This window comes from Ovis aries, chromosome 22 (assembly GCF_016772045.2).
Source record: "Ovis aries strain OAR_USU_Benz2616 breed Rambouillet chromosome 22, ARS-UI_Ramb_v3.0, whole genome shotgun sequence".
Classification (NCBI taxonomy): Eukaryota; Metazoa; Chordata; class Mammalia; order Artiodactyla; family Bovidae; genus Ovis; species Ovis aries.
Genome location: NC_056075.1, coordinates 38,111,177 through 38,130,937, shown reverse-complemented (window position 1 = coordinate 38,130,937; position 19,761 = coordinate 38,111,177). Strand labels below are relative to the sequence as shown.

Below are 19,761 nucleotides of genomic sequence, written 5' to 3'. Positions count from 1 at the left end.
TCCCAGATAAAACTGAAGAAGCAGGCAGGCAGAGCCCAAACTGTGCAGGACCTTAAAGGATGCATTAAGAAACTGGGTTTTCATCACAATGCAATTGAGAACCATTCAAGGGATTTATGTGAAGGGAGTGACGTGAAAAGATTGCATCTTACATTGAAGATGGACCTTGGAGCAGCAAAAGCAGATGAGAACAGTTAAGAGACTCAGCCAGACATGAGATGATGGGAGCTAGAGTGAGAATGGTGCTGCTGAAGGTAGACAAGAGGCTGGATCTGAGGTGCACTGTAGAAGTAGAACGGACGGTATTTGCCTCTGCATCGGTTGTGAGGTGGTGGGGAGATTGGAATTTCAGGAGGATGGGAGAGAACCATTCAGGGTTTTACTTAAGCAGTGGTGTGAATAGTCACCTTGATTACAACGATGAGAAAGCTTTGCAGGGGAGAAGATTTAGAGCGAGGCCTATCCAAAGTTCATTTTGGTGCATGGGTGGTATCAGTAAGCAGAGTAGAGTAGACCATTGGTAAAATGAGGCTGGAGCTTGGAGGAGAGTCTGAGTCTCTAGGCACATGCTTGGCAGTTGCCAGTCTATAGATGGTGTTAATATTTGATAGAGGCTGGAATGAATGAGTAACTTACACATTTATCCAGGGGAATGTTGACAGACTTCAGGAGCATGGGAATTGAGCTCTGGGCCAGAATGGAGGTACAGAGGCTTCCTGGTTAAAGCCCAAGGATATTGTGTCTTGCATATACGGACAGGATCATTGCTGTATACTGTTATTATGCAGGTAGAGATCGTTACTGTTTTCTGGTTCATCAGTATTTCTTGTGAAAAACGGCTTGATTTTAAACCGATCATTGGGGTTTAAAATTGGGTGCCTCATTGAGGGCACATGCATTAAAGAACTGACAACAGAGTTTTTACCTGTGAACCGTTGATTCCAACTTTGCCAAGAATTCTTGTCACCTAGTCCGTGGAACACTGGAGAATTGGTACCAGGATTACCTTGTACTGCAAATAGTTAGAGATGTTGAGCAATCTCCTTTTCCCAAATGTTCAAGCAGGTACAGAAATGCTAAATTTCTTACGGAAATCACTGGTTAGAGCTGAAACTAAAACCCAGACTTTATTCCACCATTCTCAGTTCTCCAGCTTCACCGTCCAAGAGGCTGATAAGCATTTTAACATGATTGCTATGCTCTTGACCACTGTGATTCTGGTGGGCTGGGAGGAGGGATCTTGTGGAGAGGATGCTCTTGACTGCAGCAAACCTGTTCCAAAGCATGAGGTGGGAGGCTCATGCTGACAGCAGTGGTCCCCAGGCCATCTCTGGCCCACCTGCTTTAGAGTCCTAACTGCTGACTAGATTGTTATTTTGAGGGAAAAAAATGATTAATTCAAAAAAACTTTTTTTTTTAAATTTTACGGCCACGCTGCATGCATGCAGGCTCTTAGTTCCCTAACCAGGGATCAGACCTGGGCCCCTGCAGTGAAAGCGCCGAGTCCTAACCTCTGGATCACCTGGGAATTCCCAGAAATGGTGAAATACTGGTTCTCATCAGAAATATCTTTTAAAGTTGTGCTTGTGAATTAGATGGTCTTTGAGCTTCAGTTGTTTACAATATTTGTTACGTTTTCTCGTAACTATACTGTAAGTCACTCAGTCATGTCTGATTCTTTGCAACTCCATGGACTGTAGCCTGCCAGGTTTCTCTGTCCATGGGATTTTCCAGGCAAGAAAGGGTTGCCATTCCCTTCTCCAGGGGATCTTGCTGACCTAGGGATTGAACCTGGGTCTCCTGCATTGCAGGCAGATTCTTTACCTTCTGAGCCACCAAGGAATCCTGTATTTACTTTAGAATATCTAGATTGTTTCTTAGTGAAGTTAAAGCTATAAAATTCAGTCTTTTAGCCTTTCCAAAATGTAGAAATTATGAGAGTATTTTTTATAGTCTATCTGTATTAGAGTATTATTTCCCTACATGTATGAAATTGTAGCTTCTTGATAATTGGCAAGGTATGGCTAAGTTATTCTTTGTCTAAAGTTTGGAATTCGTGAGGAGTAGCTTTAATAAAGGATACTAGGATTCCTTGTGCAAAGACTTTTGTACAGCTCAGTTTTAAGAGCTTGTATTCTGTTTCACATTGTATATTAGATGTATTCTAGAAAAAAAATGATAAGCTCCATTTTAAAAAGAAATTTCTGTTTAAGGGAAGACTGCTATAAATCCTTTTATATATACTCACTGATCTGTTTCAGAAGTTTGGGTTTTCTTAACAGCAGTGTTCTTCTGTATGTGTGACACCTGACGAAGAAAGTCATGGCATCTCCTGAACAAGGAAACTGATGCTGGCCAGGCTAGTATCTCCCAGGATGTTGCCAGCACTTAATATTCTGTTAGTAAGTGTAAGCATAAGAGGAAAGGAAGGATTCAGTGAAGCCAGATGATTTCGTATTCTCTTGGTAGTTCAGCTTAATTGCATGCCAGCTGGTTCACACTTATTCTTTGGTTTGGGATCACTGTTTTCCATGCCCCCTTGGGCTATCATGCCAGAGTCTCCACTGTGAAGCCAACAGAGTAAATAGAGAGTAAAAGATGTCCACATTGGAGCCACCAAGATAAAAGTGAAGAATAAATGTCAGTCCACCAGATGATAGCTACTGCCTGAGAAACTTGAGAGGATCATGAAAATCCCTGATGCAGTTTGGACAAAACCAGCATGGATTTCTGCTCCATTATTTTATTTCTCAACCCTTTTTAGTCCCCTTTTACCTCAGTTACTCAACTCTCAAGAATGGTAAAACAAAACGAACTTCGTAAGTCTATTGTGTGATCCATCTTTTTTATTCTTTTCTTTCCCCCCTCTTTTTTTTGGAACACTTCCAGACTATTGAAACTTGCTCAACCAAGGATGTGTATTTATAACACTGCTGTTACCTGCTTCCCTGACAATGCAGAGAGGCTTGTATTTTAAAATATAATCTTCCTAATATATAGAGCTGTTTTAAAGTGTTCTTGTATTAAATACAGCTATAATTGTGTTTCTGGCAGCAGTTCTGGGTCTTACAAAACTTCTATAATCGCAACATAATTAATGTTGAATCTATTTGGGAATTTCTTTAGAATAAATTTTACTCATTAATTTCATTATAAATGCCTTAAGTATTCTTTAGTTGCATCAATTTGATTGGTTAGCAGTCATCTTTGGGAGTAGTTTTATGTATTCTTAATGGGTACTTTTTGGCAAGAAAAACCAAAAGTACGTTTAATAATTTGTAGAGTAACTGCACAAGGTCTTTGATGATTTTTGTTTATGAGAGGAAGCTGCTGTTGTACTGTGTAGCTATTTTCAAACTTGTTTTTTTAGAAGAATACTTTTTCTTACTAGGCTCTCACATGAAGATCCAGTACACAGATCACAGGCTGGCTGCCTGGACTGGGAGGGAGTCAGGTGGCTGGTGGTGGGAATGTAGAGGTACCCAATGTTCCCCTGGTATCAGGTACCGAGTGTTCTCTCTTGATCTTTATGTGATCCCTGTTGGATGGGTTAATACCCACCAGCTATTATTCTCATTATACAGATGAAACAACTGAAGCCCAGCATGATTTGTCTAAGAAAACAGAGCAGGTTGAAAAGGAAAATGGTCCCAAATCTAGATTGTTCTGAAGAGATAGTCCAACTTAGTTTTACTTTGTTGTTTATTTGCTAAGTCGTGTCCATCTTTTTTTTTTTTTTTTTTTGTGACCCCGTGGACTGTAACCCACCAGGCTTCTTTAACCATGGGATTTTCCAGGCAAGAAGACTGGAGTGGGTTGCCATTTTCTTCTCCAGGGGTTCTTTCTGACTTGATTCAAATAGTTTAAGTGGCTGTGATTTATATGTAAAAGTAACAACACTTAATTCTTTTTTTTCTTCCTCCTTTGTGGAGAGATTACCTAATTTTTTCCCTAGATATTTAGATCTGATCATAGAACAGCAAACTTGAGTGGACACTTCATTTATATTAAGGTTTAACAGTTGAATGTATTATCTGATTGAATATTCAGTAGCAAAATGTCTGTAGAAATGCATTATGTTACAGTTTGACCTAAATAGTTTTAATCGGCATATTAAAAGAGATTTTACTGCACACGTACGGATGGTTAATCCTTAATGTTAAGCCTAGTACCCATAAGTTTCTTAGATACTTAGAGTACTACTGCCTTGCCATCTGCAACAAAACTGTTGGTTAGCGGTCACTTATTGCCTTCATGGGAACCTGTCAGATACTGGCCTTAGATGATTTTCCACCGTGACCAAATTGCCATCAGTAAGTTTGTCTGTACTGAGATATATCTTAAGCTAAATTCTGAGTCCTGCCAGAGGCATCTTAGGAGCACACTGAGGCCTTATCATCAGTCCTGTCCCCATCAGTCCTGAATATTCATTGGAAGGATTGATGTTGAAGTTGATATTCCAATACTTTGGCAACCTGATGCGAAGAGCTGACTCATTTGAAAAGACCTTGATCCTGGGAAAGATTGAAGGCGGGAGGAGAAGGGGACGACAGAGGATGAGATGGTTGGATGGCATACCGACTCAGTGGACACAAGTTTGAGTAGACTCCGTGAGTTGGTGATGGACAGGGAGGCCTGGCGTGCTGCAGTCCATGGGGTCGCAAAGAGTTGGACACGACTGAGCGACTGGACTGACTGACTGACGGAGGCCTTGCAGAGGGCCAGCAGTGCTGCTGTGCCTCCTGCCGCTCCTGTGGCGTGAAGATGCCCTAGATGTTTCTGGTAAAGGTTACTCCGGGGTCCAACTTACGACCTGTAGGAAGCATTACTACTCAGATCTTAGTTCGTGAGATGACTGACTGACTCAAAGTTGAAATCTTGGGTCTTATACTTGTGTCTGAGCCCTTGACTAACTGTAATGAAGTCTGTAGTTATATAGAGGTGAACCTTCTCTTTGTTTTAATGGTATCCTGATAGATACAATGTGAATACCTTGTTTATTGAGTGACTGCTATGTTCTAAAAACTTTGCTAGGTATTCTTTGCCTTTCCTGTAACTCTGCAAGGAATGTGGTAATATTCTCATTTTACAGGTGAGAGATCTGCAGCCTATAGAGGTTTGGAAACAAAACTCAGGGTTTCTTGGCCAGTAGGTAGAGGAGCTGGAATTTGAATCCAGATTTGACCTCAGCAACTGTGTTCTTTTAAACTGTTGTTAGCTTTTGGTCTTAAGGTGGTAGAAATGTTTAACCTCAGGGTTTTTATTATTATTACTATTTAAGAATTTTTAAAATATTTGGAATGTTATATCTTCGTATAGAAGCAGAATCTGGGTGTGTGTATGGAAGCAGAAATTTTTCAAAGCCAAAGGAGCTATTTTATTTTACTTAAATAAATTGCTTAAAAAGAAAAGAAAGGAGAAAAGGGGGAGAAAAAAGCAGTCATATCTAGTGAAACTTTTATTGATATTAAAAAAAAAAAACTTCTAAAAGAGCTAAAAGCAAAGTTGAACATGTAAGGGGAATTCTAGAATTTCATTTCTAGGGGAGAATTTTGGTCGTCCATGCCGATTCTGATTTTCTCTAAGGAAACTGAAGCTTATGGGTTAAGTACCTCCTTTGCCCGGTGCTGTGATCACCTTCTCTGACTTCTGGCCCAGTGCTCTTCCCGCTGTATTAGAGGCTGGTTGGAATGCCTCGGGGAATGGGAGTTCATTGATAGTAGAAAGGTTTGTAATTTTAGCTCATTTATTTTTCAGTGAAAATTATAGCAATCAGCTCAGAAGTTCATATGTTTCCAAAAAAGGGGAATGTTCTGGTTTTCCATTTTGGGGACTTTCACTGTAAGCTGTGTCTCCATGGTAACCAAAGGGAGTTAAGTTGATGGATTTCTAGGCCTCACCCCCAGAGTTTTCTGATTCAAATTTGAATTTTTAACAAGTGCTCAAATAGTGCCGATGCTGCTGGTTCAGACTCAAACTTTGAGAACTTAAGGCTTAGAGTCTAGTTTGAAAAGGTTATTCATGAGTTGCAGGCCCGAAAGGGAGGAGAGGAGACTCAGGAAGGGGCTGAAGGACTATGAAAATAAATATGATGGTGCTAGAGTATGGGGTCCAAATGAAGCCCCGACAGGTTCACTTTCTCTGAGGACTCGAGGTAAGTGGAAGGGCTGAATCTTGTGTTTGGAGAGAATTCTACATTGTAAAGCTCTTATGTGGCCTAGAGCAAGTGTATTCAAGGGTTCCAGGAGATGAAGAACTTGTGCCTGAGTGTAACCCAGTATACGCCTTCTTTCTTTGAAGAAGTCTGATTGTCCTCATCGTTCCTTACCCATCCTCTTCTAATAAAAAAATCACCTAGGCAAACCTATGCATAGTCATGTAGTTGATTTGCATTTTGGCACAAGCTCAGTTCACAGACTGGCATCATTTGCAGACTTGAACTGGAACATAGACCACACTTGTAGAGTCCCTGGCCTCGAGTGTAGGTTTGGGGGGGGGGGGTATTATTTAGTGGCCCCTGAAGATGAAGGATGTTGAAAGAGTGAGTCCGGGATGTTGTTTGGATCATCAAGAGAGGAATTCTGCAGCAATACAAAAAAGAGAAATTTCTGGAGACTGGTGGGTGATCACAAGATCAGGGTAGAAAAAAGACAGTCGGGCAGCATGGCCTGGGCTCAGATCCTCTGAGAGGCTACTGAATGACACTCTGAAGCGCCAGTCCAGAGCAAGGAAAAAACCACATCGTCCCCCAGGCCTGGGTGGGGTGAAGGATTGTGAGAAGGAACAGTCTTCACTTAACACAGACGTCATCAGTGATAGCCTCCTTGGTCTTTGCTTCCGTAGTAATCTTTTTAGGCACATTATGCATGGGCATTCTTAAAGTCTTGTTTCAACAAAGGCTCCATGGGAGTGAATTTTCTCTTATAATCAAGCAGTGCTCTGATGGAAGAGACATTGCTTGGACTTCTTTTATTAGGTTAAGTGGGAGAAGTCTATTAACCAAAAATGAGGAAGATACACTAGATAAACCATTGGGATAAACTTCTAAGAAATATATATTAGACTGTCTCTTTAAAAAGTTTGTGTTTTCTTTGGTAACTATTTCTACAAACTAAAACTCAGTTATTTAAGTCTAACAAGTATCTTTTCATAGGATATGATATATCCTACCTAGTCTGTTTGGTAATCCCATGAAAATTTTAATTATGACTTCATGAAGTATCTTCAGGTAATAAATAGCATTTCCATAAGAAAGTAAAATATAACTTTCCTCCTGTGTTTAATATCCAACTTAATACCCATAGTCAGAGACTAGGAGGGGCTGGTGAATGAAAGTATGGGCAGTGGAGAAAGAGGCAGAGGAAAAGGGTGGTTTAGAATATGGGCTCTGGGCAAATCTATTAATAGATTCGTGTGATGGCTGAACACTTAACAGACTCTGACTTGGATAAATTGATGAGTCCAAGCTTCTATTTCCTTGTGTTCAAAACAGGATAACAGTTTTATTTCGTCAAATTGTTATATGGATTAAATGAGTTTTCTTACAGTGAGAAAGGATGTACTCTATAATAAGCATGCCATAATCTCTAACTTATTAACATATTGTTATCAAGGGAAAGTGTAGTCCTTAGAATCACAGAAATGTGGATTTGCATCTCCTTCTTCTTAATTCAATTAATCTGACCCTGGATAAGTCATTTCGTATTGCTGATTCACTTTCTCATCAGTAAATGGGAGTGGTAGCAACTACCGAATGCAGTCATTGTGAGAATGAAGTATCTAAGTACATACTGTGTTTGGTGTGGTCCTGTGACATAGTCTTTGCTAGCAAGGGTTTGCCTTTCTTTCCTGCCTCTAAGTTTGAGATTTCTTTTCTTTCTAGTCGGGACTTGAAAAGAGGATAGACCAAGCTGTGGAAGAGTGGAACATTGAGAAGGCCGAGGAACTCAGCAACCAGCTAGCCACTCGCGAGGTGAGTTGGCCCCACCATGATGCTCTGCTGTGCTTTCAAATCTTCTGAAATGAGTGTACGTTCTTTGCATGATCACGAGTAAGTGCAGTGTTCAAATATTTGATCTAAGATTTTCTTTTCTGTCCATTTTCTTCCCTCTTAATCTCCCATTTATTTTGAAATACTGGGTTTTATTTTTGTCTTTAATGTTAATAAATTATTCTTATATAAATCAATGCTGGAAATAATCCACGGTTGATCTTCAGCCTCTAGATTTCATCCAGTTCAGAGCTTTTTTCTGCCAGGTGTACTGAAAAGGCTAGCTTTCTTTTTCCATTTTCATCTTTAACTCAGTTTAACTCTCCCTGAGGACAGCCGTGTATTCTGGGGACACATCTCTCAGTGTGTTCCTAACCCTTTCTCCCCAGAATGGTTTCTTACTGCATATTCTAAATAGTTCCCTCAGCCCTAAAGAAGTCTCAGCCTTTTTTTAACCTAAAGACTGTAGTATAAAGCTAATAGGTATATTGAATATTCTTTTCCCAAGTACCAAGGCATCCAGAGGATTCTCACTTGCACCGTCTGGGAGAAGGTTGCAAAATTTGGAAAACAATTTCTGTTTGCCCTTCACTCAGACACCTGAAATGTTAACAGTCAATATTTGCTTGATCGTTCTTTTCTGATTTATGTACCTTATTTAGATTTGCCAAATATGTCAGTGATTGCCTTTATAATAGAAAAGTTTTCTTTTTTCTGGTCTCAGGCGCTGAGTTTTGTTGTTGTGTCTTTTTAGCCTTCTTTAATCTGGAGTGTTTCCTCAGCCTGTCTGTGTTTCTCAGGACCTCGGTAGTTTTGAAGAGTAGCTGATGATTTTGTAGGATGTCTGTCAAGTTTGCTTTGTCTGGCGCTTCTTCATGATTAGATTCATGTCATGCGTGTATTGGTGGGAAAATCACAGAAGTATCCTCAGTGCAGGATATCAGAATGCATTTGTCTTCTTTATTGATGACGTTCCTTTGATTATTTGCTTAAGGTGGTGTCTCCAGGTTTATTCTGTCAAACATTATTCTTCCCTGTGTAAACTAATACGTGTCTCAGAGAGGTGAGAGATGATTTGAGACTCGGTGAATATTCTTTTTCTCACTATTCTTTACCTTTTTCTCACTATTCCTTACCTACCTATTTTAGCAGTCATTGCTGATTGTTTTACAGCTTGAGGCAATTACTATTATAATTAAGATCTTGAAAACATTATTTGAGTGTACTTTTCATCTTTACCTGGCAAATCAGATCTGAAATTTGTCTTCAGTGAGATACTGGATTCTAGAATCTGTTATGTGTCTATGTTAAAGCTCCCAGTAACCTGGACAGCTGGGATATAGTTTGCCTATGTGATGGATCTATTTTCCCTAAGTGATGTGCTGGGAGGGCTGGGGTCATGGGGCCTTGTGTCCACCAGGGTTGCATGTTCAGTCCCTCCTTGTCTGTGTCATCAGTGGTCACCTGTGAGCAGGCGGCCACATGTCAGAGCCAGCAGAAGTAGAGCCTCTGAGGCCTCAGACCTGTGTGTTTCCTTTGAGGGTATTGAATTTCTATTTCTATGTTTTGATTTGTCGTACTGCTATTTTTGAAATGGGAATTGCATACTACTGACTAGGTATTTTCCATTTTAATAATAATAATAAATAATTATAATGATATTATCATATATATAATATAATAAAAATATTTATATAAATAAATGATAATAACCATTTAGGTTATTCTTTCCTGTCATGCTTTATGACAAATGAGATTGCTTTAGAAATATACCCCATTTTCAGCACTTGTAAGGATAGTAAGCATTTTCTCAAGAGTTCTTTTTACTTCCGTACCAGCATAACGCTTTGTTCTAGTGAAAGAAAATTTATCTAGTGTGGAGTTAACGACTTCTGGTTAAAAGGAAAAAGAGTAATCTGGGCCCTCCTCTTTTCCTTGTATAAGTGGAAAGACTTCTGGAAAGTGTTTACTGGCCACACAGAGACACGGAAGAGATACTGATTACATGTTAATTAAACACCCGTGGAAGAATAACTGAAGTAATCGAGATGTAATTCTTGAATAAATAGTTTAGTTTGAGGTTTAAGTTTTTCATGTTTATCTCCTTTGTGCCAATCACTGTGGATATGAAAGATGAGATTTTGAGAAGTAAGTAATCGTGAGTTTGGGGCAGAAACCCTTTATGAATTAAAGGTATATATGCGTGGTAGGTGTCCTTTTGGAAATCAGGTATACTGGTTTTTAATCAGTACCGTTTTCTTTTTTCAAGAAGCAGTGAGTGGGATGTGCTGATAAAGCCTTTGCTCAGAGGCACAGATCTCAGAGTTCTTAAAGCCTTTTCCAACTGTAATAAGTGAAACTAATTTTTGATGTTTAACATTTATAAGCCTGTGAAACCAACAGGGCAGTATCAGTATTGAGAAGAGTGAAGCCAGAAGTAGAACCCATGTCTGAGAATGGGCCTTGAAAACAGTTCCTCAAAACAGAACAGAACAAAACAAAACGAACTGTTGGGTCAAAATAAAGCTGTCAGTGCACGAGCATTATGACACAGCACGCACGTATCTTTCTAGAATCATATACCCTTAAATTAATGATGACATTAAAGATGGGTGTAAGCTGGTGTGGGGGATGGCTTAAGTTTACATGTTGGAAACTGAGATTGTGCTGTCAAATTTGGCTTTGCCATATTGTAATGTGGTTGCTTTGGGAAAGTCCATCCTATCAATTAAATCCTTCTTTGTTGTTAACAATCTTGGAGGAGAGATGAAAGTGGAAAAATACACTTGGGTTTGTGTCATACTGATGAAAATGTTCTAATTTGAAAAAAAAATAGCTCTTAAAAAATTACTATTTATGTATGTGTACACACACATGCACATTCACACACATGTTTGAGCACATTTATAGCTTCTTAACCTCAGGCCTGAACTGGAAGAACATTCCATTTATTGATAGTGATCCTCAAAAATGCCATCCTTTGGTTCTTATCTTTTTTGACACACTTTGTTACAGTCCAGATCATACCAATTTGTAGAAACCAGTAGAAACAAGTATTTAAAATTAAGTGCTAAGCCTAGATTTAATAAAGTAAGCAGCATTTCAGTTGAATCTCACATTTTGAAAACAGACTTTGTCTCTAGGCATCTTCATGTTAGCCTGCTGTACATAAAAATCAACTTGGTTTGGCAGCAGACAGTGAATTTCTACCATTGAATGAGTCACACCTACATTAACTAGAAAATATATTGCTTTCAATTATAGCTGTACCATGTTAGAGCGAAAATGAGTGGGGAGGAGAGGTTGCCAGTGAATTTTGTTTGAGCTTTGTATATAGCTCATGCCCCTGAAGGTTACCTTTTCTGTAAGTGATTCAAATAGGATGATCTTTGACAACACCAACTAAACATAATTCCTTGGAAACATCAGTACATACTTCAGGTTGTAATGTTCAACTATTTTATGTAACTTACAGTAATTTAAAAAATAATCGCAAGTTATTAATATTCATATCTGAAATATTTTGTTTATAATCTGCTACTATCTTTGCTAAGGTCAATAGCCTTCAGTTGGAGTAATGACATAAAATGTTTCATATCTTAAAGCTTTTTGCACCAACTTATAACTTCAGCCTTTAGTACTGTTAAACACAGTATTTGTTTAGAATCTAATCAAGGTGTCACAAGTACAAATGATAAAAAAGAAAGTGTCTCACTTTGATAGTGTTCTTATTATAGGTAATGATAAATATTTCATTGGCAGTATGAATTAAACTGAAAATCTAATTCTAGCTTTATTAAATTTCTTAAATAGGTTACTTAGGTTTTTGGATTCCAAAACATAGGTGAAGTTAATAATGTTGAAATAGTCATAGTTTGTTAATATTTAAATAGGGCAAGGTAGGAATGGTCTTTTTAAAAAACCAGTATTTGAATTGATTGAGTTGTATTCTTTCCTAGCTAAATACATTAAATACTCTCTAAATTTGGGGCAGATTATTAATTTGTTGCTGAAGTTCTATTTTTAGAACCATTTCCTAGAAAAATCTTAAGGCGTTCTTGTTGGAGAGGGATATATATATACATTTGAGGAGTTAGTTTTTGTATTTTATGTTAATGTGTAAGAAGAAATATTTCCTATGCTACAGCACTTGTTCTGGCACTCAGAATTTTTCCATTACAATTCATTGTTGGGCTGTAGTTTCCTCGAGAGGATTCTGGCTGTAATTCATCCTTTCATTTTGATTATTAATTTCATGTTGATGTACACACTGCGTTGTCTTGATGGAATAAGAGCTTCAGTTCACCCCCCTCCCCCCAAAATAACCTCCCCTAACAGAACAGTTTTGACAGATGTAGCTATCAAAGTACCTGGAGTATTTGCATATCCAGAGTTCAGAACTGACAGATTTGTTTCAATTTTTGAGATGGAGATGCTGCCAAACCTGATTAAGTTTGAAGTTGCTTCTATCAGTGCTGTTTCCAGAGCTCTGATATTTTAGGAAAGTTGTTTGCTTGCATCACATACAAAAAAAAAAAGAGCTGAGTTGAGGGATATTATAGTGAAGAAAGTCTTGTGGTTCTAAACTCTTGATTCTCTAATTCAGAGGGCAAAATTATTTTCTTGTTTTTGTGACTACTTTTAGAACTCTCTTAACAACCATGATTCCAGAGGTAAGGTGATTTGTTCAGATATGAAGCTGAACATATATTCCAATTAGCTGTTATCCGAGTTTATCACTAGAACCTGTGACTCTAAGAAGGCCTGCAGGTGCTTTCTATTTTCTTAATTATTATGATTTCTAGTCACTGAAGATAGGGTAAACAAAGTACAAATACATTAAGCAGTACCCATTGGTACATACTAAGAATTTAAAATTGAATATCTCCATTTCAACATCTTATTTTTACAGAAAGGAGATTTCCTTTGTTGTCAATTCAAGGAGTGTATATGAATACGTAGTTTCAAAGTCATCTAATGCCTGCAAACTGTCTGGCAAAATGTATTTTATGTCCCTCTTTGAAATTTTACTACCCTACCTCCCACCCTTACTTTTACTTTCTTTTGGTCTTTCCATTTTGACAGCAGAGTATAGGACCATTTTCTCTGCAGTATATTTCACTGATTAGCACTGGGAGGGAATCTAGGACCCTGGGGAAAAGAAGTCCTCACTGAACAGGCTCTTGCTGGTCGGTTGTGATCAGCCACCTGGGGAAGCTGCCTGCCATGGCGGGAGGGGTGTGTGCCTCCCTTAAGGATCATGTGGCAATGACTCACTTCCATTAACTTTGGTCATTTCTCAGTGGTTTTTAATTTAAACGTTCCTCTTTGTGTCATTTTGTAGTCTGTGCGTAGTCCGGGGGGCTTTTCAATGGCAATTTTAATTCTTTGAAACCTTGTTCTCCTTAGTTCTTAAAAGTAATTCAGTTATTTCATATAGATTAACAGGCAGCACAGTGTATGGAAAATAAGCTCTGCCTGTCCAGGTGAGGGAAGGCCTAGTTGAATTCCTTTACGTGGAGCTGAAAGATACGTTCTTTCCTATCAAAAATGGTGTACATCCTTGAAGTTGGAGCATTTTAATACGAGAAAAATAAACATGGTACTGAGTGATGGGTTTTCCTCTCAAGCTTTTAGGTGTGCTTTTTAGATCTCATTGCACTGAGGACATTTTCTTTTAACCTCTGGGGTATGATTGGGTGATCACCTAGAATGGTGTTTCTTATGCTCTCTTTTAATTATGTTTATGGTGCTTTTAACAAACCTTAAAAAAAGATTTCAGATGTTACAAGTCTAATTAAAGAGACAGACAAAGCACAGTTTATACTGTAGATTTTTTCTGCAGTTCAATTAATCAGCATGTTTTCTCTTTTAATTAAAACCATTTTAGTAAATTAAAGCCCACAGCAAAACACATATATAATTTGTTTGTAATTAGCTCTTAATTGGTGGTAGTTGAAGCTTAGCACCCTTGGTTTCTTTCTTCATGATTGCCATTTTATTAGCAGCCAGTCATTAATTAATCTTTTTCTAATTAGCTTATAAAACTGTTGATGGCACATTATTGTAAATGTGATTTTAAGTTCAAAGCTTGTTAATAAGCTTTCTTACTTAGAAGAACAGAGATAAAGAAATTGCTGAAAACAGTACTACAGTTCTTTAAAAAAAAGAAAAACTGTCTTTCTGATGGGGACTGTGTAAAGCATCTAACAGCTTATGGTTAATTTTTTTCCCTTATGAATGGGATAAGTTGCTTGAATATAAATGTCTCTATCCAGGAATAATTTCAATGGTATAACGTCTTTTCTCCCCGCTTTGGAATACTGTAATCTACATATAATTTGAAGCCTTAATAGTCATCATTAAACCAGGTGTTACATAAACTATTTCACTATGAAATCACAGTTGAGGATATGAATCAAAATATATCTTCTCATACGTCATGGGCTAAATACATTTTTTAAAATATAAATTGCAAGGTGAATCACATATTTATACATGTAAATATACAGTATATGTAATATGTCTATACAAATATATCTTATATTTTAAAAACAGGGTTTGTTGGGTTATGCCGTGAAGTAAAAACCATTTGGCTTTAACTGATTTGAAGTTATAGGTGTTAAAATAAATAACAGGTGTTTGTGCGGTTGTGCACACAGCGTAGATATATGTAGTACACAAACATGGAAACGTGTGCATGCCCGTTTTAAGGTGACAGTGAAATTAGGCTGTTCTTTCTGACAGAGGGAAGAAGACTTGATTTAAAGTCAGTATTTAAGTGACTGGATATGCCGTAGCTTATTTGCTGTCCTCAGAGCTTCGGCTCTCAGGTATGTCCGTGGAAATGTCCCAGTCCCACTGAAGACATCCTGACTTCACTGTAGCACCTGCCCTGCTAACCTGTGCTTTGAATAAAGCACATTAGCCACGTCATATTGTTTATTGAAATATATTGTCGATTTCATAAAACTTAACTTCATGGTATTCTAAGCTGTTAATCAGTATTTTTGTAAAGTTTTGAAAGTTATTAAAAAGAAAAAAAAATAAAGCATCATTGGTCCTTGGAAGTGCTTTTTCTTCTTTGCTGTTTGAACTTTGCATGTTATTTCAACTTTGGCTATTTCTCTGCTTGTTTTTAAGAAGGCATTTTATGATGCCATGCAAGAGACACTAGAAAGGGATAGCTGACAAGGAAAAAATTAAAAATTGGATAAAAAGTAAATGAATAATGTCATATTACCAAAAAGATGAGAGGCTAATTTGTGCCGACTTTTTGCTAATTTTGTTCAAGCCTCAAAATGAGGAGCTGTCACCCGTTCTGTGTAGCACTGATGACAGTGCCAATGATCCATGAAATAAGCTGCCGCTGGCTTTGTTCTGATAAGAATGAACAAATCTGCACAATGTTCGGCTCCCAGAATCTCATTTTCATACTTGCATGCAGGCGAAAAGAAATAAGCTGTTTGCAGGCTTGATTAATCAGACATTGGAGGGGTTTTTGTCTCTTTGATCTCTTTCGTCTCCTAGGTAACTTGCTTGACATTAATGTTGAGCTTGAGTAAAGACAATCAGGAATTGTCGACCAAACTGATATAAAAATTAAAGACCTTAACACTTTAAGTACTCCAGTAATGGTTCCGCTTTACTTCAGAAAACATCTGTTTTCATTTAATTAAAGAACAAAAGAGAATGGCATAAATATTTTTCATAGAGACCTATTATTCCATAAAAAGTTAAAGTATGATAATTGGTATTTTTAAATAAGTGCCTTGAAAGTGTGCAAAAGGGAGGGAAACTTCATAAATCTGTTACAAGCTAGTAATTTGAAGATGAATAAAATATTTTATGAAATGGATAAGAAGTTTACAGTGATGCTAGATGAAGCTGTTTGAATCAGATTCTTTAAATGATTATCAGCAAACTTTAGCAGGGCAAGGTTTAGCGAGAAAAACTAACTTTATTTTGCAAGTTTGTCTTTTAAAAATCTTGACTATGTTACACGATGTGCCATTATATCTGTTTTACAACCCAATATGATTTACACATGCTCAACCTGTAAAATTGAAAGGAATTAAAAAAATGTCGCCGTGCATTTGCTTGAGGTTATGCAGACGCTTTTACAAATCTTCCAAGTGGCTGTAAAGATGAATGCCTCAAGGGTCCAGCCAGGGCCCTGCTTTTCCAACCAGCTAAAGCCCTTATCTTAAATCCAAGCAAAGTACCATTAATCTTTTTGAAAGACCTTTTATGGCTTTTAATATATCCCAAATTAGAACATTTTACACCCTTGGTTCCTGAAATATGGTGATAAAAAGCCTTTAGAGCTTAATTTTCCTTACCGCTTGCTCTGACCAATTTGCAGTTCTTTGTGATAATGTTTAGACACCTTAATTAAAATGCAGCAAAATATTGGATGTTCTATATGGAAAATGCTGATACTTTGATGACACATAGAAGAAATTCTGTATATATTTTTATTCTTAAAAAAAATTTCTTCCCACATGGTTTTGCTCTAGTTATCTGATGACCCGAAACCGTTTTTTAATATAAAAACCATTGACCAAGCTTTTGTGATGTTTACATTGGGCCCAAAGATGCTTTTTCTCTTTTTAGAGAAGCGAAAGGGGGATTCTTGGGGACATATATTGTTTGTTTGTAATATTGAAACATAGCGTGGTATTCTTTTTCTTCTGGAGCTTGGCTTAGTCTTCTTGCCTGGGAAAACATGTTTCTTCTCAACTGTCTTTTCTATAGAAGATCTTATGATCCTTTCAGATTTCGAAATATTTCTGTTCTTTTTTCTTTTCTCCTTGGGAGTAAGTGAAACACATTCATCTTAAGCATGCAAAGGCCCCAGCATCGATAGGACTTTTCATCATCCTTACAAGCTAAAATCTCCTTTCAGTTAAATACATAGACCAGGCTTGTTTAATGTTTATCAGGTAAAGAATGTTTCATTGAGCCTAACCCCAGGCAAAATACAGTCAGAAAACAGACTTCCCTACAAACAAGTCTGTTTGAAAGTATTGCCTCTGTACCTAATCGCTTACGCTGCTCACTTCGTCTACAAAACGATGGAGCCCTCTCATGTAAACATGTGTTTCTTACATTGTCATGAATTATTTTTAAGAAGTTTATTCTGTGTCTTACGTGGTGTGTGTGCTCTCAGTCTTATCTGTGATGCTGATTGTGCTGGGTTTGGCCTTCATGTTGCTAGAAAATTTCCCTTCTAAGAGTATGTGACTATGCTGGAAAGAGTTCCACGTGAATCAGATGACCACAGTCGGCATCCAGATATACTGAGTTGGTCTTGGTTTGTCTCCTCCAAATCCAGAAAACCCATATTGGGAAGTTTCAATAAGCTACAAATATAAACTACACCCTAATTTACGACAGTTTCAGGAAATAATTCTGTCTCATGGTTAATGGTACATAGCAGCTGTATAGTTCAGGTCATTTTTGTTTCATACTCAAAAGTATAGGCTCAGTTTAAATAGAAGATAAACTAGCTGAGGTGGGGTGACCTCAGCAAAGCCATCATACATCAGATTTGTATTTGCTGTCTAATACGTAGGAATATAATTAGACAGACAAATACTGAATTCCGTGTTCCACCTTTTGGAGGTAGGCGAGGAGACTGTCCTGCACGAATGTGGGGAGACTCGGCGTACCTCTTAAACAGAAGTGGCGAGCTGTGTGTCCTGAGAGTAGGCAGTTCCTTAGGTGCGCTTCCTGCTCCCTGTGCGTCCCCCAGCACCCCTTCACCAGGTGGAACTGTGCTCTGACCAGAGGGCTGTGAGCAGAGACGCTGTGTGTCGCTTCTGGACTAAGGCACCGAAGGCACCGAAGAGCCAGCGTGAGCCCCTCCAGCCAGCTCTTCTCCGCAACTGAGGCTTGAAAGCCGCATGTTGAGATGCGGGCAGCACCAGAGGGAGAGCCTGGCCAGTCTACAGCTGACATGGAGTGAAGCAGAAACAAAAGTTCAGCCAGTGAGATTCGGAGATGTGTCGGATACTTCGGTTTTGACTAGCCTAACCCAACAGGCACTAACTTGATTTTTTTTTTTACATTTATGACAAACGGATGGCGTTTTAGTCGATAGGAAATCCATCTTCATGATGAATGATGCCACAGCATTCTGAGCTTTGTTTTCTCTTTCGATGAGGACGCTACAGCCCTTTGATTCTTAACCTTTTCTTAGTTGACTTAAATGAACTGTTCTGTGGTGAAGAACTGAAAGTGAAAAGAGCCAAGAGAACAGGGCAGGGATTGAAGCCATCAGATGTAACTGACAGCCCCTTCTGCCTAGCTCCCTCCACCCCAGCCCTCTTGTTCAGAGCCGTGTCTGCAGCACCCGCAACAGTGCCTGGCAAAATAATGCGTTTGTGCCCTCATGATATTGGTTGCATGAATGCCCTCCTTGTGAGAAAAGATGGTGATGATGGTAGTGGTGGCAGTGTTGGCTTGCATGTCCAGAAGACTCTGGGTTGGTCTGTTGTCCCAGGTGGGCTCCCAGCCACAAACCCTCCTTCCTTCAGTGGCTTTCCTTTGGGTTTCGACCACCTCAGCACACTGGCTTGACTGTCACATTGCTTCCATCTGCTTACCTTCTTTATGTGTATTTGTTCCTGGACTGAAAAATCGGATCTGTTTTTGTTCTCGTTTGTAAACCCTGGACAGTGCTTGATGACCGCTTGTTTCTTTCATCCTGAAAGAAGCTGTTCTCCAAGGTGAGCTGAAAGGAATGGCAGGCAAGCCAAACCTCACTTTCCTAGGTCAGCGTCTCTCCTTACACGTGAGCCCCTAAACCACCTGCCGTGCCTCACTGTTGGCAAGCAGGTCCCCAAACCTTGGGCTCTAATACTTTGGCCAGAGAGTGGCTTCTGGGTCCTTTCCTCTCGTCCACAAGTCTGCTGGCTGCTGAAACGCAGTAGGCTGCGGTCAGGGAGAGGAAAGGAAAGAAACACCAGGAAGAGTATTTTGTAGCCTTTGTTGTTTTAACATACTTTTGAGCCTTCCATGTAGGCTGGCGTTTTTAAAATTGGAGCCCGCTAAAAACAGAAGAGCCCCATGCCTGTCCTGGAGACACTCACTGAGGAACAGCTCTGTGGCCAGAGGGCTGTGGAGAGTCCAGTGTCAGAACCGTAGGCTGTGGTGTAGAAGCTGAAGGGCTGGAGAAATACAGAAACGAAGATGGTGTTGGGTTGAGTTCGAGGAGTCTTGGGGGGCGGGGCCGAGAGGACGCTTTGTTCTGCTGGGACCTTTAGGACTGGGGCAGATGAGTGGGAGGAGTGGGAAGGGGGCTGCTGGCAGGGAACGCTGTGGTCCTGGTTTTTCTGTCAGTGAGTGAAAAGCGATTGCCCATCACACAAAGTGTGTTTATCAAGTAGTAATTAGCTTTCCCGTGTTTTATTAATCACATCTATGACTGCCAATCCGAGCTTCTGATCAGCATGAGATAACGGGTGCGCCCATACGGAGTTGCTATAATTCTAGCCCAAAGCAAAGACACTGGATGTCTGTGTCAGCCTGCACCGCCTTATCAGGGTAAATTCCTGTCTGTCCTACTGAAATGCTGAAAGCGCTTCAAGATCTTCATCCACAGGCCTGGTGGGCCCTCAAGGGGCCTTGGTGTGGGAAGGAGCTCCATCCGGGAGACTGGCACAGCTGGGGTGAAGGGCTGAGGGAGCAGAGGAGAAAAGAGACTGCGTCTTTGATTTGTGGTGGCACTTTGGCGGTTTCAGAGGCCCAAGCATTAAGAATTTCCA

At 39.2% G+C, this 19,761-nt stretch overlaps 1 protein-coding gene across 5 annotated transcripts in view; it reads left to right on the top strand.

The window, feature by feature from the left end:
• FAM204A (family with sequence similarity 204 member A) overlaps nucleotides 1–19,761 on the top strand; it is a 28,216-nt gene that overhangs the window by 7,714 nt on the left and 741 nt on the right. For all 5 annotated transcript variants that reach the window (XM_027960672.2, XM_042238943.2, XM_042238944.1 and 2 more), the window contains one exon: nucleotides 7,883–7,972. In XM_027960672.2, the coding sequence (XP_027816473.1) occupies nucleotides 7,883–7,972 (90 nt within the window). The remainder of the gene's footprint in view (nucleotides 1–7,882; nucleotides 7,973–19,761) is intronic.